This window comes from Natator depressus, chromosome 10, assembly GCF_965152275.1.
Source record: "Natator depressus isolate rNatDep1 chromosome 10, rNatDep2.hap1, whole genome shotgun sequence".
NCBI lineage: Eukaryota > Metazoa > Chordata > Testudines > Cheloniidae > Natator > Natator depressus.
The window spans coordinates 7,033,490-7,061,455 of record NC_134243.1 but is presented as its reverse complement, the minus strand read 5'-3'; the positions used below and the strand labels follow the sequence as shown (position 1 = coordinate 7,061,455).

Here is a 27,966-nt window from a genome sequence, read left to right as displayed (position 1 = left end):
AATGGCAGGGGATCCCCCTCTCCCTGCCCCTCCCCCTCAGCCCAATGGCAGGGGATCCCCCACTCCCTGCCCCTCCCCCCTCAGCCCAGTGGCAGGGGATCCCCCACTCCCTGCCCCTCCTCCCTCAGCCCAATGGCAGGGGATCCCCCACTCCCTGCCCCTCCCCCCTCAGCCCAATGGCAGGGGATCCCCCACTCCCTGCCCCTCCCCCCTCAGCCCAATGGCAGGGGATCCCCCACTCCCTGCCCCTCCCCCCTCAGCCCAATGCCGGGGCTCCGCTGCCCGCCGTGCTGAGGTCTCCTAGGACCAGGTCGCCACGATTCCCGCCAACACTTCTCCTTCCCTCCTCCCCGCCGAATTCCACTCCGCCGCCGCAGTCCACACTGTCGTGACGACAGAGGGAAAGGGCGCTGTTTACCTATTTTTACGCCTTGCCGCAAAGTGACACCGCCGCTCGCTGCGGGCGAGAACTACAACTCCCAAGAGGCCCCGCGGCGTCATTTCGATTTTGAAAACGGTGATTCGCTTCTGCTCCCGCCCGCGAGGCGCCGCCGACGCTTTCAATAACGTCTGGAGGGTTACACTGGCAACGGTACACAGAGCAATCCCCGGGCACACGCATGGAAACCGAAACCATTTCCGGGTCAGGGGTCACAGCCCGGACGGTCATGTGATCGGAAGATGGCTGCCGGGCCGGGGGGCCTGTGAGGGAAGTGACGGTTCCTGGTTCGAGCGCCAGCCCAGGGGAAGCGGGCCGGGGCGGCTCGGCTCGGCTGGCGCTAGCGCCTGGCGTGGAGGAGGCCCCGGGCCGGGGGAGCAGCCCGCCCTCCGTGCCTGCAAGGAGAGCCCGAGCTGGCGGGGCAAGAGCCGGCCCCTGCCCGTGTCCGGACTCGGGGAGAGAACCGGCCCTGGGCGGGAGGCCGCCAGCGTGAGCGAGGAGCTGGCTGGGGGGGCCCGCCCCCGGCATCCCGGGGCGTGGGGGACCCGGTCCTTTGGACTCGTGACTGAGAACCTGGGGTGGGGGGAGAGGCTGAGACTGAGCCCCCAGGACTGCGGGAATTAGGGGTACCTGGAAAACGGCGTGAAGCTGATCTCTAGGGGTGCTGAGTGCGTGGCTGGGGCTGAGGAATAGCTGATCCCGGGGACTGAGAACCAAAAGAGATGGGGAACTAACTTGCCAGGCACCTTGGATGAGGAGGGCTGACTCCCTCCCCTCCCGCTCCACCCCCCAGAGACCTTGAGGTGGGAGGCCCTTAGCCCTGGACAGGGGTTGGGAAAGGAGGCAGTACCTTTAGTGGCAGAAGGGATCCGTCTCTTGATGGGTTCTGGTTGATCTTTTCATTTTTTGGGTTGGGGGAAGGGTTCCCTTTTCCATGTCCTTTCATTCCACCTATAAATATGATCAGCGCCCCTGATGTGGTGGCTTTTACCAAAGAGGAAGAGTTTGAAGAGGAGGCATACAATGAACCATCCCTGCCCGAGGAGTACTCTGTGCCACTTTTCCCCTTTGCTAACCATGGTGCCAACCCCTGGTCCAAGTTTTCAGGCTCCAAGTTCACCAAGGACTTCATTCTCATCTCTGAGTTTTCAGAGCAAGTGGGCCCGCAGCCTTTGTTGACCATCCCGGATGATGCCAAAGTTTCTGGCACTTTTGATCTGAACTATTTTTCCCTCCGGATCATGTCTGTGGATTATCAAGCCTCCTTTGTGGGGCACCCTCCTGGATGCTCCTACCCAAAGCTAAACTTTGTGGAGGATTCCAAAGTGGTGTTGGGAGATTCCAAGGAAGGGGCTTTTGCTTATGTGCACCATTTAACTCTTTATGACCTTGAAGCTAGAGGCTTTGTGAGGCCTTTCTGCATGGCGTACATTTCTACTGACGAGCACAAAATCATGCATCAGTTTCAGGAGCTCTCTACGGAGTTCTCCAAAGCATCAGAGTGCTTAAAGACTGGTAACAGGAAAGCTTTTGCCAATGAACTTGAAAAGAAACTGAAAGACCTTGATTACACCAGGACTGTGCTGCACAATGAAACAGAGATACAGAAGAAAGCCAATGACAAAGGATTTTATACAACCCAAGCCATTGAGAAAGCTAATGAACTGGCAAGTGTTGAAAAGTCCATTATTGAGCATCAAGACCTGTTAAAGCAAATCAGGTCATATCCTTATAGAAAACTGAAGAATTCTGATTTCCATCCATATGAGCCAGAGTGTGAACTGGATCAAGCTAACGCAAGCTTTGATCAAGACTCTACTACCGCTAACCCTGATGAGCCTGGTGAAACACATCTTTATGCACGGATGCCATCTTACACCCCTAAACTCATCAAAGCAAAATCTGCCAAATGTTTTGACAAGAAGCTGAAAACCTTGGAGGAACTCTGTGATGTTTATTTTTTCACCCAAACTCTTGATCAGTTAAATCAAATAGAGAAAACATTTAGAGGTGATGTGTGCTACCTTTTGACAAATCAGATCTGTAAAGAACTTTTAAAGCAGCAAAGTATAACTAACTTTCTTTTTGAAGATAAGTCTGTTTTAGATGAAAAACCAGCTGAAAAACAGTACAGTGGTTGCCAGGGATCTAATCAAGACACTGTCAACACCAAGTGTTTGGAAGAATCTCCAATTCCTAAAGTGTTAATCAGCTTGGAATCTTACAAATCTAGTGTGGAGTCTGTACCTATCAAGATGGAGCAGGAGACTGACGATTCCCAAGAACCAGGAGTGACTGAACCTATTGGTTTTGACCAGGAGAATTTGGAATACCTTGATGCAGACATTAAAGGGAGTATTAGTAGCGGGGAAAGCATTGAGGTTTTGGGAACAGAAAAGTCTGCTGCTATTCTGACAAAATCTGAGAGCCAGGCAAGTTTGCCTATCCACCCAAGTCCACAAGTGGTCAGGAGCAAGGCAGTCGGCAGAAGGACCATCAGTGAGGACAGCATTGAAGTCCTCAGCTTGTGTCCTTCGGAATCTTTGATCCCTGAAGATTTTAAAGCAAGCTACCCAAGTGCCATTAATGAAGAATCTTATGCAGATGATGAAGGCCGAGGTATTCACGTCAGCCCAAGTTTAAATCCGTCTAACGTTGAAGAGATGGAAGGCAATTCTGAACAGGAGAAATTATTGCCAGTTGATTCTGCCTGTTGTATTGGGAAAGAGTCTCCAAACTTTTTAGAGCCTCTACCTGACCTCGCACATAAACATTTTGATGATGATGGTGTGGTCAGTATTCCACCACAGCCATTTCGGCAGGTGGATCAGGGATTTCATGTGAACTTCACAGACTGTTCTTCACATGATGACGTCTCAGGAGGACTCCTTTCATATGAACTTGATACGCATTACTTAAGCAGTAAAGAGGCCAGTAGAATTAGCCTGGATGACTACTCAGACTCCACAAGCTATGTGAGCAGTGCAGCATCCACGTGTTCTGATAAGACTCCTTCTCCTGCTCATCCTCTCAGTCACTTTAATGAAAGGCACAAAAAAAAAGCTGGCCAGAATGCCTTGAAGTTCATTAGGCAATATCCCTTTGCTCACCCTGCAATATATTCTCTGCTCAGTGGAAGGACACTAATAGTGCTGGGGGAAGATGAGGCAATGGTAAAGAAACTTGTGACTGCTCTCTCCATCTTTGTTCCTAATTGTGGGGTGTATGCCAAGCCTGTGAAACACTGGGTCACTTCCCCTTTGAATATCATGGATTTTCAGAAGTGGAAGCTGATCGGACTGCAGAGGTAAACTAACAGAGATCTCCTTCAGACAGTAGATTCATGGGCTGATTAATGTTAAGAGGTCCAAGTGAATAGTTCCTTTTTTGAGACCTCTTACATTAAAAAAGGAAGTATTGAAGGGGAATTGATACTGTAAGCAAACCCTCCCGCCTCTGTAGTCACTTTCATTCGGTGGGGCTTGTTGCTACACATTCTGTTTGTTAGGTGTACATGTGTGTCTGTATAAGGCAGTGGTCCCCAAACTTTTTATGTCACACCCCACCCAGGGGCCGGGAGCAGTGGGGGCCAGGAGCTGAAGCTGGGGCTGGAGCTGGTTGGCACTCCCTCCCCGCCCCCTGTAGGGGCTGGCCCGAACCTGCTGCACCCCCCCCAGAATGTTCCTCTGTGCCCCTCTATGGTGGCGCACCCCACGGTTTGGGGACCACAGGTGTAAAGGTGGTATTTCCTCCAATACTTTCCTTCCTAGAAATCTTTTTAAGTGTTAAACTTCCAATGCACTCTGTTGGGTGTTAGCTATCAGATTCCTTTGAAAGTCAATGGGAAATCATTCAGCTAAAATATCAAAGACCCCCCCATCCAGCAAAGCACTCAAGCAAGTGTATTGGTCCAGGGCTTTGCTGGAGCAGGGCCATAATACTTTAAGGTGTCCCTTTGAATTCCTTCTTGTGTTCCCACCAGAGGGGTCGGAACCTCTTGGGTAAAAGTTTGCTTTTCTTCTAGCTGAAGTTTGTTTTAAACCGTCCTCCTTGTCACATGGGCCTTTAGTTTTCCATTAGGTTTTTATTTATAATTGTGCTTTCGATTAAATGAAAGGCTAGAACATCTGACCAACAGCAGTTGTTTGAGTTAGAGGGAAAGTGGCCTGCTTGTATCAGTGTATTAGCAACCTAACCTAGGTTAGGGTTAGGTGATGCGGAGAGATGCAGAAGTCCTGTTCTGAGCCCTGTGGTGATGTCTAAATACAGTGGAATGTGTTTAGGGTGAAACTGCACTGGCATGACAGGCCCAAATTGCTCCATGTGCTGCAAGGTTCAAACGACAGTTTGGCTTATTGGGCAACTTCATCTGTAGGTGAAGATATTCTGTGGAAAAGCAGCACTGGAAGAGGGTTTCCCTGGGGCTGTAAGATATTTCTAAAATCTGATTATTCGCTTCTTAAAACGTATGGTATTACTTTGTTTGCTACTATATAAAACCAGCTATACAATAGTGCTCTTGCCTGCTGCATTTTCTACCTTTATAGAATGAAGCTGTGTTCTAGAAAGTTTGCACTGTCACTCTTGCCCACAGAGAATATAGATCAAAGTTTATAATGCTAAGAGTTTAGTTACAATAATTTCCACTAGAATAGGCAGGTTTTTAGCATAAAAAAAAATCAAAAAGCAGAAATCTGCCTGGTGAATTGTTTGTGCTTTTTTTGCTTTACCAAGAAGCTCTGAATTATTAAATCATCTTGAATGGTACATTTATTCAAACATCCATGTAAGTCAAAATGACAGTTCTTTAACTGTGCTACCAGTTACTACTGTGCTCTGGCTTTTGTGTCTGGGTTGAGATTAGAGTTTGGAGGGATGGCTAGTACCCGCTGTTACAGATCAGCAACTCTTTCCTCTGGTATGAGGTAGCGGTGCTCCTCTCCTGACAAGGTGACCTTAACCATGCAGAATTGGGAGCACTGGGCAGAGTTGTCTTAGGGTTATGATTATCTCGGTTAAATCACATACACTCGTTAGTCCTTGTTAGGTGACTGCTTGTTGTGAATGTCCTTTGACTTAGCATCTCAGCGAGAAATGCCCAGACTCTGTAGTGGAACTTTCTTGTCTAAGGATTGTTTACAAAAAGTTTCTCTACAAGTCGAGTTTCATCAATATCAAAGCAACTATCTAGTAAAAAAAATTCTGGGGGACAGGGGGTGCTGTTGGAAAGGGGACCCCTAAAGGCTGTTCCTTCACTTCCAGTAGGGAACGGTTGTAGCAGTATTTGCTTCTATTCACCAGCAATTTCTTCCTAGTTCTTGCATGCCCCTGGATAGTAGTGACTTGACTTCCTATCCACCACCTCTCCCGCTCCCCGTAGAATTCCTGTGTTTCCCTGCCAAAAAGCTGCCTGGGGAAGGGGGACTACCACAGGTGCAGGGTTTTTTGGGGGGATTGCCCCCCCTCAACAGAGGCGAGGCATGCAGGGTTATGCCCCCCGCCCCCCTCCCATTTCTGCCAGTCCAGAGCTGCCCAGCTGAAGGAAGGAGGCTACATCTCTGCTCTACTAACTCTGCAGCTGAATGCTGCCTCCTGGGTCCTAGTGCTAGTTTTTCAATTCTTTTCTGTGCTGGGAGCCTTCCTGTTTTTTGTGTAGCAGTGAGTGCCTGAGGTGGGGGAAATGAGGGAAGGGGGGACCGAGGGGGTGGGGGAAAGAGGCAGTGGGAAGGAAGGCGGGGGGGTGGAACAGGACAGGGGCAGAGGAATGTAGGAGTGAGGGGAGGGGGATGGAGAAGAAAAGGGAATAGGGGAATCGTGGGTGGGCAGCAGGAGCTTGGCATGCGGTATCCCCTTGGCAGCAGCTGGGGCTTCCCTGTTAAGCAGGCCCATCGAACCCTGAACCTGACAAGCCCTACCACCCTACAGCTGGACCCCTCCGATGAGCCCCACACCCCACTGAGCCCCAAACAGCTGCACCTGGACCGCCACCCCATCAAGCCCTACTCCGCCAGCACCCAGACCCCCCCGCTATGCTCCCCCACCAAGCCCCATCTCCCAACACCCAGACCCCCCCCGTCGAGCCCCAACCACCTTCACCCGGATCCCCTGCAGAGTCCCAATTGCCCCTGCACCCGGAACCCCACAATGAGCCCCTGTGCATCCAGATCTCCCACGGAGCCACCTGCACCCAGACTGCCCCACATAGAAACCTCTCACCCCACACCTGGATCCCCCCCACTAAACCCCTCCACACTTGGATCCTGCTGGGCTGAGCCTGCCCACCCACAACAGGTGTGCCTGGCACAGAGGGGCAGGGCCCCGAGATGTTTCTGGGGCAGGCCCAGCCCTTGCACTGTATCAGGGTCAGGTGCAGCCTCACGGCCAAGTCCTTATACTGCGGGAGGTGGGGGCTTCAGGGTGATCTCCCACGTCAGTGCAGCCAGTGGCATGTGCTCCCCACTGCCATGCTGGAGCCACATTTATTTATTGACAAATACAATTTACAGAATTTTAAAATATTGTACGCATCATTTTTTTTTTGGTGCAGAATTTTTAATTTTTTGGCGCAGAATTCCCACAGGAGTATTTCAATGTAGGCCAAGGTTCACTGTGGACACCTTTAAAGGCTCCTCTACGTTCGATCTCTGCTACCAAATCCGAGTGACAAGTTTCCTCTTAAAGATGATCGTGCTGTAGTTTATGAAACCTTTCAATCTAGTTTGTACAAACATCGTGTCTTTGTATCATCTGTCAGTGTTTCACAGCTTCCCTTGTGTTCCTTAGTATGCTGTATCTCTTTTCTCTTTTGCAGAGTGGTTTCCCCTGCTGGTGTTAATATGCTGCACTCCTTGAGTCGATACAGCCGGTACATCAGCATTCTGGATGCAGACAGTAAGACTCTACGCTGCCCCCTTTATAAAGGAACCCTGGTGCCCATGCTTGCTGATCACCGCACTCAGATCAAACGAGGCAGCACCTACTATATGCACGTCCAAAGTATTCTAACTCAGCTGTGTTCTAAGGCCTTCCTGTATGCCTTCTGCCATCACTTGCATCTTCCCATCAACGAGACAGAAACAGAGGAATCCATTGTGTCTCGCAGGATGAACTTTCTGAAACTTCATCTGGGACTTGTGAATGAAGATGTCAAAGTGGTACAGTACCTAGCAGAGCTGCTGAAATTGCAGTACATTCAGGAACCTGTCAAGGGTATTAACCCTGTGCTCAGATTTGACTACGTTCCCAGCTTTTTGTACAAAATTTAGTATCATCTGGGCTGCCCTTCTATGGACTCTGATTTTGATGAAGATCATCTGTGCTTGACTTGGCTATTTACAAATAACTGATATATCGGGAAGAATGCAAAGCAGTCAACATATTTGCAAGCAAGAGTCTGCTGTGTAGAAAACATTGTGCCTGAAGGAACCTGATTTCTGTGTGACTCCCAGCAGCTGAGAACTGGATGTGTTATACCCCAGCAAAGAAACGAGATCTAAAAATATTGGCCACTCCATCTTTAAATGTTAAAGGGACCCTGTCAACTTTTAAAAACCTTACTAAGAACACCATTCCTTTCATGTTCATGACGCAGTGAGGGTGGGAGAAGTCGGCTATCCTTGTGGGGTGACATCTGACGAGTAGTGTCCAGTCCCCTCAGTGCATGGTAACTTGTATATTCAAGGTAAAACTTTGCATTTTCCTGGCGACATCAGCGTTGCTAGTGCATAGACAGGAGTAAAGTATGAGCCCTGGGGGTTTTGACTGTTTTATATATACAGCAAAATACATTTGCCCAAGTGTGGGGGTGATATTGATCTCTATATATTAAAGCTTCCAAGCATGATGGAGGCTAAAAATTACCTGCCCACATGAAATAATTCACAGTGCCCCTTTGCATTGTCTGTGCTCGTTAATGGTTCATGGAATTGATTGTTGCTGAGCCTATGAGCTAGAGATCGAAGCATGTATTCTTCTGTTGACTTCTCAGCTTTGCTGGAAGACGAAAAGGTGTAAGGAGTCCTTCTGTGTCTTCAGACTGCAGGGAGGCTCCCCCTTCAGTGTGAATGTAGAGCACTGTGCCTTGTTAATTTGCAGCATACTCTTTTCTTGATGACCTGGGGATGGGGAAGGAGACCTACAAGTCTTTAAAGCTTGCTAAGACTTTGCAGCACTGCTGTGGTGTAACCTTGAAGGAAATATGCTAGTTGAATAGCAATAAGGGCCCCTGTTGATTGCTCTCTCAGAGTTTAGAGAACGAATAGTGCAACTCATCTGAAGCTGCACGCAAAGGGAGGGATGGGGACAAGGAGCCTCTTAGGGCAGGCACTCAGGAGAGATCTGGAATGAATGTTTTATCTTTTGTAGTTTTGTGTCGGGGGCTAGATTTGCATTGGATAGGAAAATGAGTGTAGGCGTGGCGGCAGCGAGTGCTGCTGCTGGCTCTGTCTCACCACTCCAAGTTTATTTATTTTTAACGCCATGCCTCTGCAACTTCTCTACTACCTCTCCCATAGCATCCATTGGGTCGTTCTGGATGCCGCATGCAGTACTGCATTTCACTGAGCCTATTTGTTGGATATTGAAGACTTTCAAAGCTCCACCCACATTGCAAACTGTGCCAGAACCTTCATATTGCTTTTATGTTGGGTGCTGAAGGATTCATGCTCTGCTTTCGTCATGCATCTCTTCCATTGCCACCCCTTGGCTAGAGATTACCGCAGTACATCCAATGCCAGCCCCCCAAGTTATTTTACATGAGAGAAAAGTCTTGGTGGAAAAGATCCCCTTGGTTTTATTTCTTTTTAGCACTGTTCTCATCTGATTCGGGGGGAACATAGGTTTTACTAGAGTAGCTGAAGTGTGTGTGTATGTGTGTGTATTTTTAAACCTCTGTCTAATGTGATTATGTGAGACAGTGCTGAAATTGAATGTATATTTCTCTAATGTACCAGAGGAAGCTGCAAAGCAGAGTGTTGGGTTTGTTAGTGTATTTTAGATTCCATTGAAACTTGATGCGATGGCTGCGCTATTATGTAACGTGCATCCCAAACAAAGAGAGGCTCCTTAGAGACATATTGCACTGAATGTTCCTAGCATCCATAGTGCTGTAACACTGACTCCTCCTCACACACAGAAACGTCTTTGAGACCATACTGAAGCAGGCCAGGGGGAAGCAATGGGGAGGGACGACTGTTTTAAGTACTAGTATCACTACTGATGGCTTACAGTGAGACCAGGTCAAACAGGAAATAGTGAGTTACCACAGGCTCACTAAAGTTGGAGGTTACTTGTGATTTTTAGCATGCAGTCAGGAGCCAGTGCAAAGTAGCCTTTTGCTGAAGGGTTGAGCAGTGTATGCATGTGTCACATCAGCTTTACATGTGTCTGCACACCACGCTGAAGAATTGTTTGCACGTTTGAAAAGCGTGTTTAAAGAACTTTTCTTTTTCAGATTCTAAATGTGACTGCCTGTATGCAGCTACTGCATGTGAACTGGGTCTGCTAAGTGAAAGCTATTTTTATGCTTGTATAAAAACACTGTAATGTACTAGGTGACTGAAGCCACTGCTTGTTAAATCAAGGATGTGTCTTAATAACCTTAAGCCTAGACAAGATTCCAAGTAGAAAAAGAACAGCTGGGATCTTAAGTGAATAATGCAGGTAATATGATTGTCGTAACCTCTCTGCCTATTAATTGACCGAATGGAAATATATTCATCTCAAGACCGCATCTTTGTACTGAAAAATAACCTGACGCTAATCGGGAGTGAGGAGGGTAAGACATACTGAAGTCCTGGGAGACTTTTATCTCTCCCTAGCTGACAGCTCAGAGCAGTGGAGCAGGACTGGTGATGGTTGCAGGATACAATATTATGGGACTTTCTAGTTACAGCAGCCTTCATCTGTACTTTGTTTAATCAGACTCCTAAGGTGGTGAATGAAGATTCTCATTTTTCTCTATGTGCAAAACTGCATCGGGGTCTAATGTTCTGCAAGGTGGGGTTAGCAGCAGTTGGGCTTCCACCAGTCTCACTCCCCTGAGCTACCTACCGCAATGCAATTCTTAATTTCAGAATCTTCCCCCACTTTGGGGGTGATCCTGGACCATTTGACCGGCCCCTTTTGCTCCTGATTAAGAGAGACCCCTATGCTACACACAACTTTTATTTGTTTTAACGTTGAGCGAGCAGTGCAGGTAAACACACTTCAGGAAACAGAGGCTGTTCCACTGAAAGTAGCTAAAACCTGAATTGGCAGATCCTTGTTGCTTGTGATTCCCTTTTCCTTTCAACCACAGTGAGGGGGAAAGCCTACGGAAACCTGAACTGGCTGACAGTGGTTGGAAAGTTGATGCAACTCTTAGAAGTTGCCTCTCTTGATTGAAAGCTTTCAGAGTCTGTGGACTTACCGTATTGTAAGAATCCCTGCCTAGGCACTTTAAGACATTACCTGGTCCTTAACCATGTTGCCTCAATACCTTCAGCTATCAGGAACCATCCGTTAATTAGGACTGTAATACTAATGGTCCCCACTGCTGATCCTGACATGCACGTTAGTAATTGGTTTACGCTGCAAAGGCCAAGGTAAGACACCAGTGCCTGTTGAGATTCAGCCACACTCTTTAGACCGGGCGTGATACCAGACCCTGCTGGCTAGTAGCTGCTGCTGTACATTACTAAATGAGGTCTCTCCCTCTGAAAACCTGCAGACCCAGTGTCGTATTGTGTTTCTGTAAGTGCCACCAGCATGCACCCCACGACACGTTGCATGGCTGGCTGTGGGTCCACTTCCTATTTTTGTGTTGTCTGTGTCAGGGAGACGTGGTTTGTAAGCCCCACATGAGAATTCATCAGAGCAAAGGTCTCCCATGGCCTTCCATGACTAGCCAGGACAGCAGGTTGCAATTACTGTCCTCTAACTTCCCGTGTTTGAAGATGTATTGTTGGCTTGCACTCTTAATTACCCTAGCCTCATGCTTTCAGATACAACAATTAGGATGGTCAGCCATACGGAGGGAGGTGATGTTAATTCTCTACCAGCTCTGTTTCTCTGAGAATAGTGCTCAGATTTACCTTAAGCCAGTAGCAATCATTTCTAAGCAGCTCAAGAGCTGTTTTGCCTTTCAACTAGAAGAGGGAAGCTCTGCCTGTGCTATGGCAAAAGTAATAGATCACTTTTTAAGGGGTTGGACATGTGGCTGGGGTTTGAAAGCCTGTAGGACTGACTGAGGACTGTGCATCGCATGATGTTCTCGGTTTTCATTAGGCAGCGGACTCGGTGTGGTCAGAAAGCCTGATTGTGCAAGATACTGAGTGCCCAACTCATGTTCAGACTCAGTGCCTGGGAGGTTTGGGCCCCAAATGGATGGCAGGGAGCTGCTGAACACATGGGGCTGCTGTGGGTTACAGCAGTTACAAAAGCCAACCGTCCCAGTGAAAAGCTAGAACAAGTGTTAGAACTGGAAATTCAGTGAGCTGCGAAGGAGGCTGGTCCTGAAATACAGAGCTCCTGTAGTCCACTGGACCCCGAGAGATTAGTGCTACGTAAGGGCTTACGTTGGCATAGCTTCGTCTCAGGGGTGTGAAAAATTACTTGGTCGACAGAAGAATTCTTCCGTCGACCTAGCTACTGCCTCTCAGGGAGGTAGATTAGCTACAGCAATGGGAGAACCCCTCCCATTTGAGTAGTGTCTACATTGAATCACTATAGCTTTGCCACTGTAGTGTCTTAAGTGTAGACGTAGCCTTAGCCAGCCAGCGACAGAGAAAAGACTGGACTGCCAAGACGTTTTAAAGTGAGAGCCTAGAACCTGCTACCATAGCTTGAGAAATCATAAACCTACTACATGCTGGTTGCTGAGAGATGCATTTTAACTGGAAGGCAGAAGCACAGGGTATCTGGCCTCTGGGCAGGGTAGGTCAGTAGATGAATGGGGCTGGGCTAAGACCTGCCTTTGAGAGCGGTGAGTAGGCTGTGATGAATTCTCGTCTTATTTTAAAGCACCATATCTTATTACTGCATGTCAAGTTCCTTGTCTGTACCTGGGTACAGAGCACCTGCATCAATAGCTAGACCGAGTGTCACCTGGAAGAAATCCAAGCTGCATATTGTAATGTGTGTAGTGATGTAGGTGTGGCTGCACAAGAGCTTAACCGATGTTAACACCAAATGAATCGTAGGAGAAATGTACTTTTAAAAAAATTATTTATTTGGTTTCAGATATTTTTGAAATTCAGAAAAAGTTGGTTGTATTTTTTAAAGCTTATTCTTGTCATACATTGTGGTTACATTCTAATCTGACTGTGCTTATTAAAAAATGGTCCTAACGAAGCTTTGGGCTCAGATGTTTGAAAAACTGACCGGACGTGGTCGCTTGAAATATTGAAAACGTTGATGAATAGGGGAAGTCTGTGGCGTGTGCTTTGGAGTTATAAAAGCACCAGAAATGTGTTTCTTTCAGTAGCTCAGTCTTGCAAAACTGCACCTGGACTAGTATGTTTGCCAATCATGATTACAATGGGGACTTGCTTGTCAGAGTTTTTCTCCCATGGAGAGGGGGATTGTGGAAGGCTGAATTAGCTATTCTGAAACTAGCAAGACATGTTTTAAGGTAGTAAAGTCTGATGCTTTCCTACTGCAACCTTTAAATACAAAATGTGACTGTATGTTAAGTGGCTCCCATGGGAAATCTGAATATAACAGCTTATGTTGCTGAGACTCTCTTTAAAATACGGCATAGATCCCTGGCTCAGAGCAATGCCTGTTCATGCATTCCATTAATCAGTAGTTTGGAAGTATGCTAGCTATAAGTTGAGCATCTGCAGCCCCCCTTGACTCCAGTGGGAGGTGGGGGTGCATCAGCACCTTTTGCACATCTGTCAGTAATTGGACTTTAGAGCTACCCTGTTTGTCCTCATTACAAGAGCAGCTGATGTATTAAATATCAGGTGCCAATTTCAATCCTTTGAAAAGGGTTAAGTGCTGCACCGTTCACAGTTACTAGAAAAGGACCCCTTTCCTAAAGGGAGGCTTACCAGCCCCTTGGTCGTGCCCACAAGTGTGGGGCAGCGTCCTACAGGGGTAGCCTAGGGGGAGAAGCGGGTAAAAAATTAAACTTTTTTAAAAGCCATCTGCCTTGTGGGAACAAATCACAAAGAGGAGGAGAAAGGAGGTTCACGGAAGTGGGGGCGGGGGGAGTGACATTTCTCTTAGTTCCCTTGGCTTGTCAGATGGCAACAGATGCTTTCCTAGTGGATGTGGATGCACCGCAATCCCAGTTTGCTTCCCCAGAGCTCTCTGGTAGCTCTGGATTGGGTGCAGCTGCTGCCTTGTTTTAAAGGACAGGCAGGCCAGGGAGTGGGAAGGCAGCAGCAAAGGTCTCCACCTCCTCTTTCAGAGACTTGAGACCCTCCTGGTACTTCCCATCGCTCACCAGCCTCTCCTTGAATTCCTTCAGCGTTGCTTTGGGGCTCATGTCGTTCTGAATCTTCAGCGTCAGCTCTATCCCTGTGTGGACGATTGGTTAATGCCGCCAGAGGGCAGCTCAGACTGACAAACGTTCCCTCCCTGTAGCCCATGGAACGCAAACCCGTTAGCTCTCCAGCCCCTGCCACTGGAGGGGAGATTGGGTCTGAATGCATGGCGCAGGCTGTATCCTGCTCCCATAAAGCTCTGCCAGCCCTGCTGCCGTGCACCATACTGGTGGGCTGAACACGCCTTCTTCTAGCAAATGCAACTGGGAGGAGTCAGGAGGACGCTGGGCCTAGCCTGCATGGGATCCGCTGCTCTCAGCGGAAGTGTGGTTGTTCCCACCACGGGGTGACGCCCAGAGAGCAGGCCTGAGTGCATCACAGCAGCTGCCATTAGCGCCAGGTTACTACAGGCCCAAAGGGGAGCCTGTGGCACCAACCATTCGGAAAGCTCCTTGGAGTTGGAAAATGGGCAAGTTAGATTAGGAGTGGACACAGCACAGGGACTGGCCAGGATCCTTCAGTTCAGTAGAGTCACACTGAAATCTAGGGTTCACCCAGGGTGTGGTCCAACTCCCAGTGTAATCAGCAGAGTCCCAAGAGGAGCTGGCTTAGGCCTCTACAGCAGAAACCTTTGCTCTGGAACCTGCTGGAGCCACAGCTCCCCCTTGCTCAGCCAAGCGCAGCAGCCTCAGCCTTACCTTTGTGGATGAAATGAGCTACTTTTTGGAAGTCCTCTTCCCGGAATCCCCGGGAGGTCAAAGCTGGTGTCCCAAGCCTCAGGCCGCTTGGGCGCAAGGCACTCTTGTCACCTGTGTCAAAAGGACTCAGTCAGGAGAACCACGCTCCCACAAGCACTACTGGAAGGAGCAAGCTTAGTCCCATGACCAGCGGTCTTGGCTGGAGTTATTTCGGGGGGAGTGGCAGGAGGGTGGGATCCTTCATCTTAGAGCTCTCTCTAGCTTGGTTTGGGGTTTTCTACATGCCCCTCTCTGCCCAGCTCTCATAAGGAGGCTGCCTGGTGAAACAGGAAAGCCACGGGCCTCTAGGTTTACAGCCCCAAGACTTGGCCGTGACCTTGCCAATCGCCTGGAAGCAACAGTGAAGAGGTACATTTAACTGTCGTTGGGTTGGTGGGAACAGCAAGCCAGGTCCTGATCAGCCAGTGCCAATTCCCTTTCAGCCCCAGCATGAACCAGAGCTTAAGAAGGAAAGGAAGAGCAGCCCCCATGCTCCCCACGGGAAACGTCTCCAGCCAGCAAGGCCGTGAGGTGAGTCTCCCCGCTGCATTCTAAGACTTGCTGTCAGCGGCATGGAGGCTGGGAGAGAAGCCTGCCCCTGCTTCCAGCCTACAAAGCTCCTGCACCTACAGGCTTCCCCCAAGCCCACTGGTTTGACGCACTGATCAGACATGGAGAGAGCAGGAGCACCTGCTTAAACAGTACATGGTTATGTAGTCCCTTTCATACAGGCAGCTCCAGCATGGAAATGCAGCCACTTCAGGGGTGGAGTGTAGCGCAATGCAGTGGAGGGCAGAGGGGTAATTGGGGTGAGGGCAGCAGGCAAACAAGTACTCTAATATGGGATTGTCTGCAGAGGAGCTAGGCATGTGCTGGTTTAATGCCCCCCCCCCCCCCCCGGCACATGCACCAGAGAACTTAGAGTAAAGCCTAAACTACCCCTGCCGGGTGTGGAACTTGAGGGGCCGGGTGTTTCCAAGATCAGGAGGCAGAGAAGAAGAGTTGAATTCAGCTCCCTGAACTGGTCCTGGGCGTGGAACTGCGGCATGGTCTGCGGCCACAGACCAAATGCATCAGCGTGAAGCTGGCTCATCCAGAAATTAAGGCTGCGATTCTGTCATGGAGATTGTGGAAAGTCACGGATTCCAAGACTTTCCACGACCTCCGCAGCAGCAGCGGCCGGTGCAGCTGACCCCAGGACCCACCCTGGGGCCAGCCACTGCTCGGGCGGCCCCAGGGATGGCCTGAGCAGCGGCCGGTACAGCTGTCCCCAGGGACGGCCTGAGCAGCCACGGTCCAGGGGCAGCCAGGGCAGCAACCGCGGGGAATGCCCAAGCATGTCCTGGGGGCAGTCCCGAGGGCTGTCAGGAGAGCAGTCCCTAGGTGACTTGGAGCAACGGGCCAGCAGGGGCAGTCAGCCCCCACCACTAGAGCAGGGGCCATCCAGAACAGCAGGGCCCCAGGAGCAGAGGTTTAGTCATCATGGGTATTTATAGTAAAAGTCACTTGGCTGTGAATGTTTTTTTACCAGTGACCTGTCCTTGACTTTTACTAAAAATACCCAGGACTAAATCTTAGCTTTACAAACAATACTTCAGAGTAAATCTACCCGAAGTGCTTACCAGAGAACAAGCTCACAAGTGAGAGCCCCAAGGGCACAAGGAGGTGAGGGGTTAACGCTGGGAAAGGAAGACCTAGTCATGCTGAAGAAACATTCCCTGGTGCTGTCCTTGGTGGATCTCCAGCCTTCAGCAGAACACACAGAGAACAGAGCCACCGGCCCCTTTTCAGTCCTTATGCTGTAGGAAACCTTCTTGCCTGCCTCAGACCTTCCTCCTCTTAGGATCTTACCCCAGAGCAGAGATCTGGCCCCGCCAACAAGGGCAGGTTTCTCAAGTGAGAGGAGGTTTGTCTGGCTTGTCCCTACCTCTTCCTTCAATGAAGTCTCTTCCCCTCACTGATTGAAACAGTTCTAAGTGTAGCCACTCGGGGGCCAAACACAGCTTGCCAAGCCAGCAACACTCAATTGTCAGTCAAGACGCTCAGATCTGCAGCCCTAAAGATAAGGCTCCTAAATCTGTCTTTTGGCACCTAGCAAAGTGGCCCCGTTTCCCCAGGGATCCTGAGCAACCCCAGCTCTCTGGGTGCTGCCCTGAAGCAGGCTGCAACCTGTGTGAAACTGCAAACTTGGCTAAGCAGTCAGTTGAGAGAAGACCTCCTCACCAGGACAGGTGTTCTTGTTACAGGCGATGGAACAGACTTCCAGCACCCGCTCAGCCCTCCCGCCATCCGTCCCTCTGTTGCGCAGGTCCACGAGGATCAAGTGGTTGTCGGACCCACCTGAGAGAGGAATACAAGGACGTGAAATGGACACAATCTAGTGCGTTGGAAGTCAAGGCGCTGAGGCTGGGATATTGGAAGTTAAGCGCTTAGGCTCAGTCCTACTCCCACTGACCATTGCCGTTATAACCACAATGCTGCCCGGGACTGTGGGGAGCAAGAGTTGGGCCAAAGGGTGGTGGAGCAGCCTGCCATGGGGCCGGTAAGTGCTCCAGCACAGGGAGGGCTAGGAGAACAGGAACTATCCGGAGTCTAAAGGAAACAGGCCTAGTAGCTAATGTGTCCCTCTTATTGGCTTGAGGTTTGCTGCTGTGTCTATAGCTCGGGCCACAACAACGTATTAGACGCCTGTATCGTTTCTGTGCGCCAAGCTCTGCACTCGGACTCTCCCCAGACGGGTGGCTGGAGGAAGATCTCTCTGCACTTGTATCCTAAAAGGCTATGTTATAACAGAGCTCCGGCCCTTTCTATAACCATCCCAATCCAGCCTGAGCTGGAGTCAGCAGGAGTCTGTGGCCTTCACTAGGGTTGGGATCGGGCCCTAGGCAACAGAAACGGCCTCATTTTCAGGAGGAAATGCAGTGGATGCCTAGTAGTTGTCCTTACCAGTGACGATATGGTAGCCCAGTGCCATCATAGTGGCAGACAGTGCCTGGCAGTTTGCGACAACCTGCCGTTGATAGGCTTTGAATTCCGGGGTCATGGCTTGCTTCAAAGTGACAGCGATTCCTGGGCAGAAAGGAAAAGCGTTACGTCTCCATGGTAGCATCAAGAAGCCAGGCTGCTCCATGCCTGGGCTCAGCAGTGACCTGGAGCATTGACAACGAAACCCTGGCCTGGAAAGCTGAGGAACGATCCTTCCCAAGCCAGGCCTAGAATAACGGCTAGGAGGCTTTAAAGACACAGCAATGCAATGTCCCAGAGCCGTTCTTCACCACACAAAGCGCCTATTGGCCGTCAGTGCTGCACAGTCCACGTTTACGCTAGCTGTGTCTTACGAGGAGTTCTAGTGAGAGGCACAAGGGCTTGTGAACCCCACGGTGGAATTTAATTCCATTATACAGCTGCCAAAATCTCACTAGCTGATGCCCAATGGTCTGATGGGTCAGAGTCACGGGCCCACTGCCGGGGGATGTTTCTACAGTGGGATTTCAGATTTCTCCAGCGCAGTGGCCAGAGGGTTCGAATGTGTGGTATCTTTCCCCCACCTCAGCACTGAATACCAAGACGTGGATCTGGACTCTCCCAATTGGAGGAAAATCACCTGCTGCCTATTTCTATCAATAGGGAGAGGAATGTGGGAATCCACAGAGAAAAAGCTGCTCTTGCTGATTAACAGGAGGGGTTCGGCCAGGGGAGAAGGGTTCCAGCCAGAGGATGATACTCTGCTGTTCTTCAGTGCTGGCTATCAGAGGATCTCAAAGCTCGCTGCAAACTGACTAACCCTCCCTCCCTCTGAACTGTGGGGCCATGGTACAGCTGGGGAAAGAGGCAGAGAGGAATCTGACCCAGAATGACAGGAAGTCCGGGCTCCCCACTCTCATGCTGGGGCCTGCCTATGGAGGTAAGGTCAGCCCTGGGTCGCCAGCCCTTGACCTTCATATCCCCATGCACTGCCAGCAGCCTTGATCACCTTCAGTACTGGAGTTTTATCTCCCAGATGGTACAAGGTAAGAGGCAGTACTAGAGACCAGCAGAATATTGGGCAGCAGGGCGGCTCCAAACTCTTGTCTGGGTGCTGGTCCCAGGGGGGCTGCAAACTCATCCTTAACACTTCATCCATGGGACCCTGCACTGGGCCCTGCCTCCCCAGCTTGTGTGACCCGGCTGGGACTCCCACATGGAGCCAAATATCCCTTTGGCCGTCAGCTGCAGGGAGCACTGTTAAGCAAAAAGCGCATTTTCTCCTGCTTCAAGCCCTGCAACTTTAGCGCTGCACCACCACGCAGGGCCGGGGGGTTTCTAGTTCCAGCCAAAGTTCAGCCACTGAGCAGCCCTCCGGGGCCCCTACCTGCAATGGCATGGTTGTGAGGCCCTCCCTGAAGCCCTGGGAAGACGGCCTGGTTGATGGGGCTTTCCAGGTTGTATGGAATTTCCTTGCCAGTCTTGGGATCCACGCTGCGAGCTCCTAGGAGGGAAGGGGGATGGTCACTGTCTATGGGGCCCAGCTCACTCATTGTTCTTCATGCGACTTTCCCCATGTTCTGTACCTGGGTGGGTTTAATCAGTCTCGTTTTAACCCCGTCGTGGCTGGAGTCAGGACGTCACAACACTGCGCCCCAGCAGCATGCTTGGAGCTGTGCAGAGCCTGCAAGTTCCACAGGCCATAGCAAACTCAAAGCGCACCGGAATAGGTGGGCACCAGCTTGGCGGTAGGCAGGAGTGGGAGAGGAGGGTGGTGGGCTTAGCAGAAGGAGTGAGCTGAGGAGGGATTTGAATGAGGAAAGGGTGAATGTGTAACCCGCTCTTTGGTGCTCTGGCCCCTTTAAGGGGTGATGGGGGCCACAGCCTGAGGCTGATGAGCCTGCGACAGCCTTGCCGGACGCAGGTAGATCTTTTAGCTCAGGCAATAGAGGCTCAAGCCTTAAAATCCACAGCCCCCGGTTCAATCCTTGCTGCCCCTGACCCAGGCCTGTACAGGGAACTGAGCTGGGCTAGGCAGGGAGGGCCAGGCAGGGGGCAGCATGGAAGAGATCTCAAGGGAATGGCAAACTGGGATTCATTGGCAAAGCCAGGCTCAGGGTGGAGGGAAGAGAGAGCAGAGAGGGAAGCCTGGCTGGGCAGAGCCGAGGAACCCAGACTGAGAAGCTTTGTGAGAGGGTGATGATAAATCTGTCCAGCTCCACCCTGGGAGCATCACTAACCACATGCAGCCTGGGACTTCGTTAAATCCGTTTGGGGATCTAATACAGCAATGGGAAGGACAAGCCCTTTTTCCCCTTTTCTGAAAGCTGCAAGCTTTGCTTCCGTGGTTCCTGCCAGCCAGAGGGAAGAGGCACCAGCCTTGGCTCCTATTCCGCACTAGCTCAAAGGTCCCCAATGGCCCACCCGGCGCCTTTCATCCTCTGCTCGCTCCATGGCCCAAACCTTTCCTATAGAAGATCATGCCGGCCCGGCAGCCTCTCAGCGTCTTGTGAGTCGTGGTCGACACAACGTCACAGTGTTCAAATGGCGACGGCACCACACCGGCTGCCACCAAGCCGCTGATGTGGGCCATGTCGGCCAGGAGGTAAGCTCCGTTCTCATCCGCGATCTTCCTCATGCGGGCGTAGTCCAGGTTACGCGAGTAACAGCTGACGCCTAGGCCAGGAGAAAACACCAGCCTCAGGGTGTGTCTACTGTGCGATTGACACCCCTGAGTTAGTTCTAATGGAGCTAGCTTATGCATCAATAGTGGCGTAGGCGCGGCAGCATGGCTGTACAACCCACCCAAAGCCTGGGTAATTAGTCAGGCAGCTCTCCTAGCACGAGACCACACGGAGGAAATATTTCGAAGTCCAGGAGCCAGACCATGGCAGGGGCCCAGGATTTGGCTGTAAGAGGCCAGGGTGAGACAAGTGGCAGGAAAAGCCTGACTGCCCCTTAGGGAGAGACAGACACCGGGTCACCAACATAGCAGCTGCTGAACTGCCCCCCAGAGTCCTTGGGCTCACTGATCCAAACCAGTGCATCCCTGCGGAGCCTGAAGATGGGAAGAGAGGGGTGAGTGACTTGCTGGTGGCCACGCAATGCGCTGGTCGTGGCAGAACACAGGAATCCTGATTCCTAGTCCCCTGGTCTAACTACAAGGCCCCCTGCCCAAGTCGCCGCAGTATCAGCACAGAGGCAGCTCAGAACATAAGGCAGCATGCTGCGTGTTTGCTGAAATTTGCCACGCTGCTCCCGAGTGTCTAGCCAGCGACTAAGCCCTGTGGCTGGGATCTTTCAATAGCCTGGAGGAAAGGATTTTGAACAGATTCTACCTGCTGCCCAGAGCCTCCGACAGCTGCTTTTCCTTCCCCAGCCGCTTACCTGCTATGATCAACTTTGGGTGGAATAAACGGGCGTTCTCCTCCAGCCGGTCGTAGTCGATATAGCCAGTGTTGGGATTGACCTGGTAAGGGAGCAGCAAGAAGAGACATGAAGGGTAAGCACCATGTGATGCCTCTCTAGCCTTAGAGGAGAGACAGCTACATCTTGCTCCGCAGCAGTGCTCGCTCTGCAGCACTGCCCACCCCAGCTCTCCCGTGAAGCCCTCGTAGAGTTAAAGGGTTAATGACGGTGGCTCCATGACGGGTCTGCAGAGCAGACAGTGGCTATTCCCTGCTCCCTGGAGTTGTCAGAGAATCTCCTGCTTGGCTTTCTGCACAGCCATGGTCTGATCTCCCTGGCATCCTCCATTAAAGAACCACAGGTCAAATCAGCTGTTGGACCCCGTGACTTCACCCAGCAAGTCGTTACCAAGTGCGGGAGGGAGCAACTGGCCCCCATCTGTTCTCTGAGAACACAGAGCCCAAGGTCAGTCATTAATAGCCTAGTGTCACACTGAACAGTAACAAAATGGGCATTCAGGCTCAATATGGCAGCCCTAATACCACACCAGCCAGAGAATTTGCCATGTTTAATAAGAGGGAACCTTTACAGAGCGGGTCAAAGACGTTAACACAGTTTGGGAACCAACCTGTGAAAGGTAAATATCACTGTTCCCATTTGATAGGGAAACTGAGGCACTGAAGTGACTAACCCAGGGTCACCCACTGAATCACTGGCGGAGCTGGCAACAGAAATCGGATCTCCTGAGTCCTGGGCGGAGGCTCAGCTCACACGGCCCTTGTGATTGGAATATAAATGTGAGCTTAGCAAGATCCTGGCTAATTCGTACTTCCACCCAGGTGAGTGCTGGTTTCATCAGGGGCTCCATCTCTGCTGAAATAACCCTGCAGTCGTTGCTGATGCGGCTCCAACTCACTGAGGAAGCTACTGGGAGAAGTTTGGGCAATTGCAGCAGAAGTTTTCACCCATGTCAGCTGGGTTCTTAGTGCAAACGCTGGCTTAACCCACCCATCAGAGTCTGGCCCAGCTTCTGTTCCATTCCCGCTTTGGGACAATGGCCACAGAGTTGGAACGCTGCATGCCTCCTTCCTCCAACTTGAGACCGGAGCCCTATTCAGGGCTCAGTAGAGCCGGCACACGCTGGATAGGCCATCAGAGCTCTGGAGGGTTAAGGCCTTGAGCTAATGTCTATCGAAGCCAATAGAAAGACACGTCCCCCCCCCGCCCACCTTCAGTGGGCCCTGGATCAGGCCCTGAGTGTTCGTGCTGTGGCCCATCAGCCTCCAGCATCACCATTTGTCTTAGGAAGACTATTTAACCCTTCGATATCCACCATCATAGCACACCCTCTCTTTGTTAATACGGGACACACTAAGAAATCCCAGTACCTCAGGCAGAGCATGAAGCCAGCGTAAGTCGCTTGAATGGAAGAGGGGTGACAATTGCTGGCCTCCACTGATCTCCCCACAATCAGCCGGGTGGAGTCCCTTACCTTGTAGGGCATGGATTCAAAGAAGATTGAGGTAGCTGAGATTTTCTTCTTGTCCGTCATGAAGCCATGTGTCAGGTGCCCCCCATCAGGCAAGTCCAGACCCATGATCCTGCCATGGGGCTCCACCAGGGCCGTGTACACCGCAAAGTTAGCGGGGGAGCCTACAAAGAAAGGCAGCCCCCTGAGCACACAGAGCACTTGGTACCGCTGCTCTCGGGGCGGGAGAGAGTCCGGGCTGTGACCTTGGGAAGGGGTTTTTAAAGCAGTCCCCTCTGTTGAGCACTCACAGTTGTACCCAGCCCAGGGAGAGATGACAGAGTTAGGGAATGCAGGGGTCCCAATGGCTCTGCCATCCCCTTTCTCCTACTCCCAGGGAGGATCTGGGCTTTGTTACCTGAGTATGGCTGGACATTGACCCCCCATTTCTGTGGGTCCAGCCTGTAAGCCTCCAGAGCTCTCTTCTGGCAGAGGATCTCCAGCTCATCCACAAACTCCGTCCCGCCGTAGTACCTACGACACGGACGAGAAAAGCAGGAGTCTTACCACATCAGCGATGCCACAAGTTTCCATCCCCAATGCCAGTGGCAGAGTAAGAGCTAACTGGACCCCTCTTCCCTCCCCCAGGGGTCTGTGGAGGATCCGCCTGATGCTCCTCAGGCTCGGCAGTGACAGTCCTAGCAGGAACGGCGGGAAGCTGCAGGGCGACAGCCCACGTTGGCCTCACTCTGCAAGGAGCGAAGTGCAGTGCGTCTGTTCCTGCCTTGGGAAAGGAACAATTTACAGCCGGTGGCTGCTTGGACCCGTAATGGAGCAGCGATCACTTCCTCGAGGACAGTGAGCCAAGCCAGGGAGGGTTGGACTCTCTCCCACCTACAGAGAACACCCTTTGGATGTGAATCTCCCCCACATTCCACACCTCTGTCCCGGGTACCCCTCCGAGTATTTATTGTTCATGCAGGAGCCCAGGGCCTCCAGAACCGCTCGACTTGCAAAGTTCTCGGACGCAATCAGCTCCAACCCAAGCCTCTGGCGCCGCTTCTCTTTCTTGATGAGGTCGTACACCTTTAAGAGAGAAGAAGCCCCATCCTTATCAGTTCTGTACAGAGCATCAGATGCTGGGAGGCACTCTCTCTAAGGCAAAAAAGCAACAGATGGTAGAATGGAAAAATACAGAGACATCCCGCCATGGACAAGGGAGGCAAGAATCCTTTCTCCTGTGGCTCTGAACTTGGAACCCTGGACTCAGTTCTGGGCATCATTCTATCAGAAAGATACTGACAAACTGGAGCGAGTGCAGAGAAGAGCAAGGAGAGACCCAGGGAGGAAGGCTGACTCTCTGCAGTTAAAAATAGAACTTGGCTAAGGGAATGTAGACAAGGGGGAGACAAATCTACAAATACTGGAAAGATGTAAATATGCAGGATTGGGAGAAGTTATTTAGGGCGGTGCCAGGGGGAATAACGTAGGCCTAACACGATTAAATTAAGGACACATTAGCCTGCATGTTAGATGTTTCCCAAAAATGAGCATTTGGAGGAACATGTAAATTGAACGGCGCAAGGCACTATGGCAGTGAAAATTGGCTGGAAGAAAGAAACAGACAACGTAACAGCTCATCTAAATTTCTAATGGCTATAGATCGCCCCTTCTCGTTTGCTCTGTTGTCATGTAACAATGTGCTAGATGCAAGGGCCACAGCTATGCTCATTTCCATATAAATAATATCCGATCCCACAGAGGAAAGAGACCCTGGGCCTGAGAAATCTGGGATGAGACACTGAATAGACCTATTATGTGGCACAGCTATAGGCCACCATGTGGGAGTGTTGGGTTTTGAGGGACCTTCAGACTCACAGCAGCAGGGGCTGGGAACACCATGGAGGTGATGCTCCCAGACACTGGTGAGGAGAGCTACCAAGCATTCTCCTTTGCCACCCCCCTTGGGGCTGCAGCATGTGGCAGAGGGAATGGGAAATGAGGTGAGTGGAGGCAAGTGACAACCCAGGACTGGCTGACCAAACTTGGACTGACCTGCCATCCCGAGTCATTGCCTCAGGAAGATCAACATCCCTTTGGCTGCATGGGTCCCAGAGCTGGGAGGATGAATCAAGATTTGCCTCAGGAAGATCAACATCCCTTTGGCTGCATGGGTCCCAGAGCTGGGAGGATGAATCAAGATCTCCTGCTGCGATTGCTTGGGTTTCCCCTCTGCCAAAACACACGCAACCCTTTCCCCACCACAAAAACTGGAAAAAAGCCTTCTCACCTCTGGGTCACTGGTATCAAGTGGCTCCACGACCATCTTGTTATGGGACACCCAGAGTTCAGCACTGGGGAGCTCTCCATTGACATTGGTTAAGTGAGCCATGCCGGGGGTGGTTGCTTGCTTGGTGTAACGTGGTCTGAAAACGAACAGAGTGGGACAGTTTGTAGAGCACTGTTAAAAACAGCCACCCACCAGAGGTGAACGCTCCCTGTAGCACTCCTGTATTGTTTTTAAATAGATTCCTTCCCAGGCTGTGACCTGATGTTCCAGTTTGCAGCCTGCAGTGAATTAAGTTTTATAAATTATAAGACCCAGTAAATCTATGAATACAGGGCCTGATCCAAATCCATGGAAAGAAAGTATTTCAGTGAGGTTTGGACCAAGCTGATAATGAAAACCCTACAATTCTTAGAGACCTCATCCATTTAAAATCTAGTCCTTTTTTTTTTTTCCTTTTTAAAGTGTGTCATTTCAGGACTATCCCTGCCCCTGCCAATTGCTGTGGTTCTACAATCACTTTGTTATTTTAGCTGTTTTTTCTTTCGCTTGTTCCTGGGTCAGAGATCCACACATACAACCGGGGAAACTGTTGACCTGACTCTACACAGGAAATAGCGAAACTGGGCATTTGCCAGCACTCGGTGTGGTTAAAATCACACTGAAGAGAGAAAAGCATTGTTTTTCCTCCAAACTCTTAGTTCTAGAAATGTTAAGAACTACTTGTAACAGTAGTTGGTAAATAAATTTTTGGACAGAGGTATGTTGTTTTTTAATAGCTGCTCTACTTAAAGGGACAGTCTGCTTGATACATACAAGAGATATTAAATTCAGCATGTCTGATAAATGTCTCTGGCACCCTTATTTACAAGTAGCACCTTGCGTGCAGGAGTAGTCCCATGTAAGACCACAGGATTTCTCATACGAGCAAGTCCCTGCTCAATATGAATACAGGTTGCAGAGCAGGTCGAAGGCCCAGAGCATGTGCTGTGCTTCTCAAGCTATCTGATGTGGGGGACTGGCAATTTTTTTTTCCAATGTGTGCATAGACTGGCAGCCGCTGGCTCGTGGACCAGCACCGGTCTGCGGACCACCACTTTGAGTAGCACTGTGGAACACTGGATCTATGCCAAGCTCCATATTTACAGTAAACATGACAATCAGGCCTGACCAATTCCATCCAAAAAGCTACGCATCCACTAATCAAAGTCCATCACTGTGACTTCTGTGGAGATCATAAGCTAACAAGCATAAACTCTCAACGAGTCATGAAGGGACAGAACAGCCTCTGTCTTACTCAAAAACAAAAACTCCTTTTAAACATTAACTCCTCAAGGCTAGTGAAAGGTCATGTACAGCTAATTAGGCAATCGCATTTGTTTGCTAATGCCAAATAACTAAAGTCCATTTGGAAATCTGTCTGCCCCGGCTTGGAAAGGAACAGCTGGTTAGAAGAGTTCCTCCCCCCTGCAATTCTAAATGTACCTTCATTTCCCCATGAATCTGCTGTTATCTCTTTGTGGCACTGTAAATTCTGCATATCAGAAATGCTGAATTGCAAAAATGGAGTCAGAATGAGATGTTGCTTAGGTTGGAAAAGTAGGATTGGCCATTCCATCCCGGCTGATATCCCAGCTCCTGCCAGACCAGATCATCATTAATGAATAAATAAACTCTTGTATAGCATTTTTCACTGGTATATCCCCAAGTACTTTACAGAAGGTGGGTGGACAAGTACTGTTCTCTCCAATTCACCGATGGGGAAACTAAGGTTAAGGAAATTGCCAAAATTCACAAAGAAAGTGGCAGAAATGGAACCCGGTGTACAGAATTGAGTGCCTCCCTCCCTCCCATTCCAGGGCCCTAACCACTGGACCATGCTATCTGTTAAGAGCTTATCATTTATTCAGTGCTATACAGGAAACAAGATACAGTCCCTGATCCAAGGATCATATCTGACCCACCGGTCCATCAGATCCTGTATCTCAACTTTGGCAGTAGCCAACACCTGATGCTTCAGGAAAAGCACTATGTAGTTCACTTTGTGCCCTTCAGCTAGAGTCTGTGTTATACATTTTGGATGGAGACAGCTACCATTCAAATTATGAAATATTACAATCAGTAAAATAATTATAATTTTCCTATGCATCTGCAGTAGGCCTCAGAGAAAAGATTGTTTTAGACAGAAGGGGAGTGTAGAAACCATTCCCTCCCACTTCAAGAACGTTAACTACTTTCAGTCACTGATTTAAGAGGAAATTTAGTTTGCATTTGAAACCCACTTTCCCAACAACCCCAGATCTGTGTGTCCTGCTGCAAAAGAGGGAGGAAATCACTTTCCATCTCAACAGTGATTTTGCTTCAGCCTCTGCTATGTTACCTTCAATTTCAGTTCTGCCACTCCAGCCAGCGAGGTGCTGGGGGCATATAAGAGACAGGCAGGCATTCTGTGATTATTTCACTAGGAGGGTGGTGAATCACTGGAATGGGTTACTTAGGGAGGTGGTGGAATCTCCATCCTTAGAGGTTTTTAAGACCCGGCTTGACAAAGCCCGGGCTGGGATGATTTAGTTGGTGTTGGCCTTGCTTTGAGCTGGAGGTTGGACTAGATCCTGAGGTCCCTTCCAACGCTGATATTTTATGATTCTAGGGATCCCCAAAATAGTAGCATCAAGATCCTGGCTCCAACTTCCTGTTGCTTTCCCAGCCCCCAATGCAAAAGGCAGAGGCAGCTGCTGCTAAACTCCTTTCAGCTCAGCTCAGCCCAGCCAAGGCACAAAGCCCATACCGTTCAGCAGATGGGGCGAGAGACAGCGACCCCCCAACCCACGTGCTGGAGCTAAAGTTAACTGATGTCGCCCCCGGCAGAAATTTACCCGGATCCCAGTGAACCTGGCCCAGGGGCTACTCTAGACTTACAGCCCCGACGGGAACCCACCGCCCTTACCAGGCTCCAGGGGCGGCAGCAGCCTCGATCCACTCGCACCTAGGGCAGCCCCGGGACTGGAACGTTCAGACTCGCCCCGCCTCGCTCGAGCTGCCGCTGGTCCCCGCGCATGGAACCCTCGGAATCGCTTCAACCAATCGGAGGCACGCGTGCGATCCGTCCCGCCCTCTGCCCCACGCTATTGGCCCAGGCCGAGCTCGCCGGCCAGCTGGGTCTTACCTGTCCCGGAGCAGCACGTGGGTGG

At 50.4% G+C, this 27,966-nt stretch overlaps 2 protein-coding genes across 2 annotated transcripts; one reads left to right on the top strand and one right to left on the bottom strand.

The window, feature by feature from the left end:
• Positions 1 to 919: 919 nt before the first annotated feature.
• On the top strand, positions 920 to 12,993 carry SMCR8 (SMCR8-C9orf72 complex subunit). Its single transcript, XM_074965067.1, has 2 exons — positions 920 to 3,746; positions 7,251 to 12,993. Exons 1-2 carry the CDS (start codon positions 1,399 to 1,401, stop codon positions 7,702 to 7,704), a joined length of 2,802 nt encoding a protein of 933 aa, XP_074821168.1. The 5' UTR covers positions 920 to 1,398; the 3' UTR covers positions 7,705 to 12,993.
• Positions 12,653 to 27,844, bottom strand: SHMT1 (serine hydroxymethyltransferase 1). The gene is made up of 12 exons (XM_074965068.1): positions 27,723 to 27,844; positions 24,779 to 24,914; positions 23,429 to 23,574; positions 22,907 to 23,022; positions 22,513 to 22,673; positions 21,000 to 21,081; positions 20,076 to 20,288; positions 19,000 to 19,116; positions 17,595 to 17,717; positions 16,872 to 16,988; positions 14,610 to 14,720; positions 12,653 to 13,945 (listed from the first exon to the last, which is right to left on the bottom strand). The coding sequence occupies exons 2-12, from the start codon at positions 24,878 to 24,880 to the stop codon at positions 13,773 to 13,775; spliced, it is 1,461 nt and encodes a 486-aa protein (XP_074821169.1). The 5' UTR covers positions 24,881 to 24,914; positions 27,723 to 27,844; the 3' UTR covers positions 12,653 to 13,772.
• Between the last annotated feature and the right edge of the window lie 122 nt (positions 27,845 to 27,966).

Bases quoted from the DNA above. Each gene is read 5' to 3' on its own strand.
- SMCR8 (XM_074965067.1), top strand. From the start codon at position 1,399: ATGATCAGCGCCCCTGATGTGGTGGCTTTTACCAAAGAGGAAGAGTTT. The intron at 3,747-7,250 runs GTAAACTAACAG...TCTCTTTTGCAG, and splicing joins AAGCTGATCGGACTGCAGAG to AGTGGTTTCCCCTGCTGGTG.
- SHMT1 (XM_074965068.1), bottom strand. From the start codon at position 24,880: ATGGCTCACTTAACCAATGTCAATGGAGAGCTCCCCAGTGCTGAACTC. The intron at 23,575-24,778 runs GTGAGAAGGCTT...TCTCTCTTAAAG, and splicing joins TTGATACCAGTGACCCAGAG to GTGTACGACCTCATCAAGAA. The intron at 14,721-16,871 runs GTGAGGAGGTCT...CTTTTGACACAG, and splicing joins TAACAAGAACACCTGTCCTG to GTGACAAGAGTGCCTTGCGC.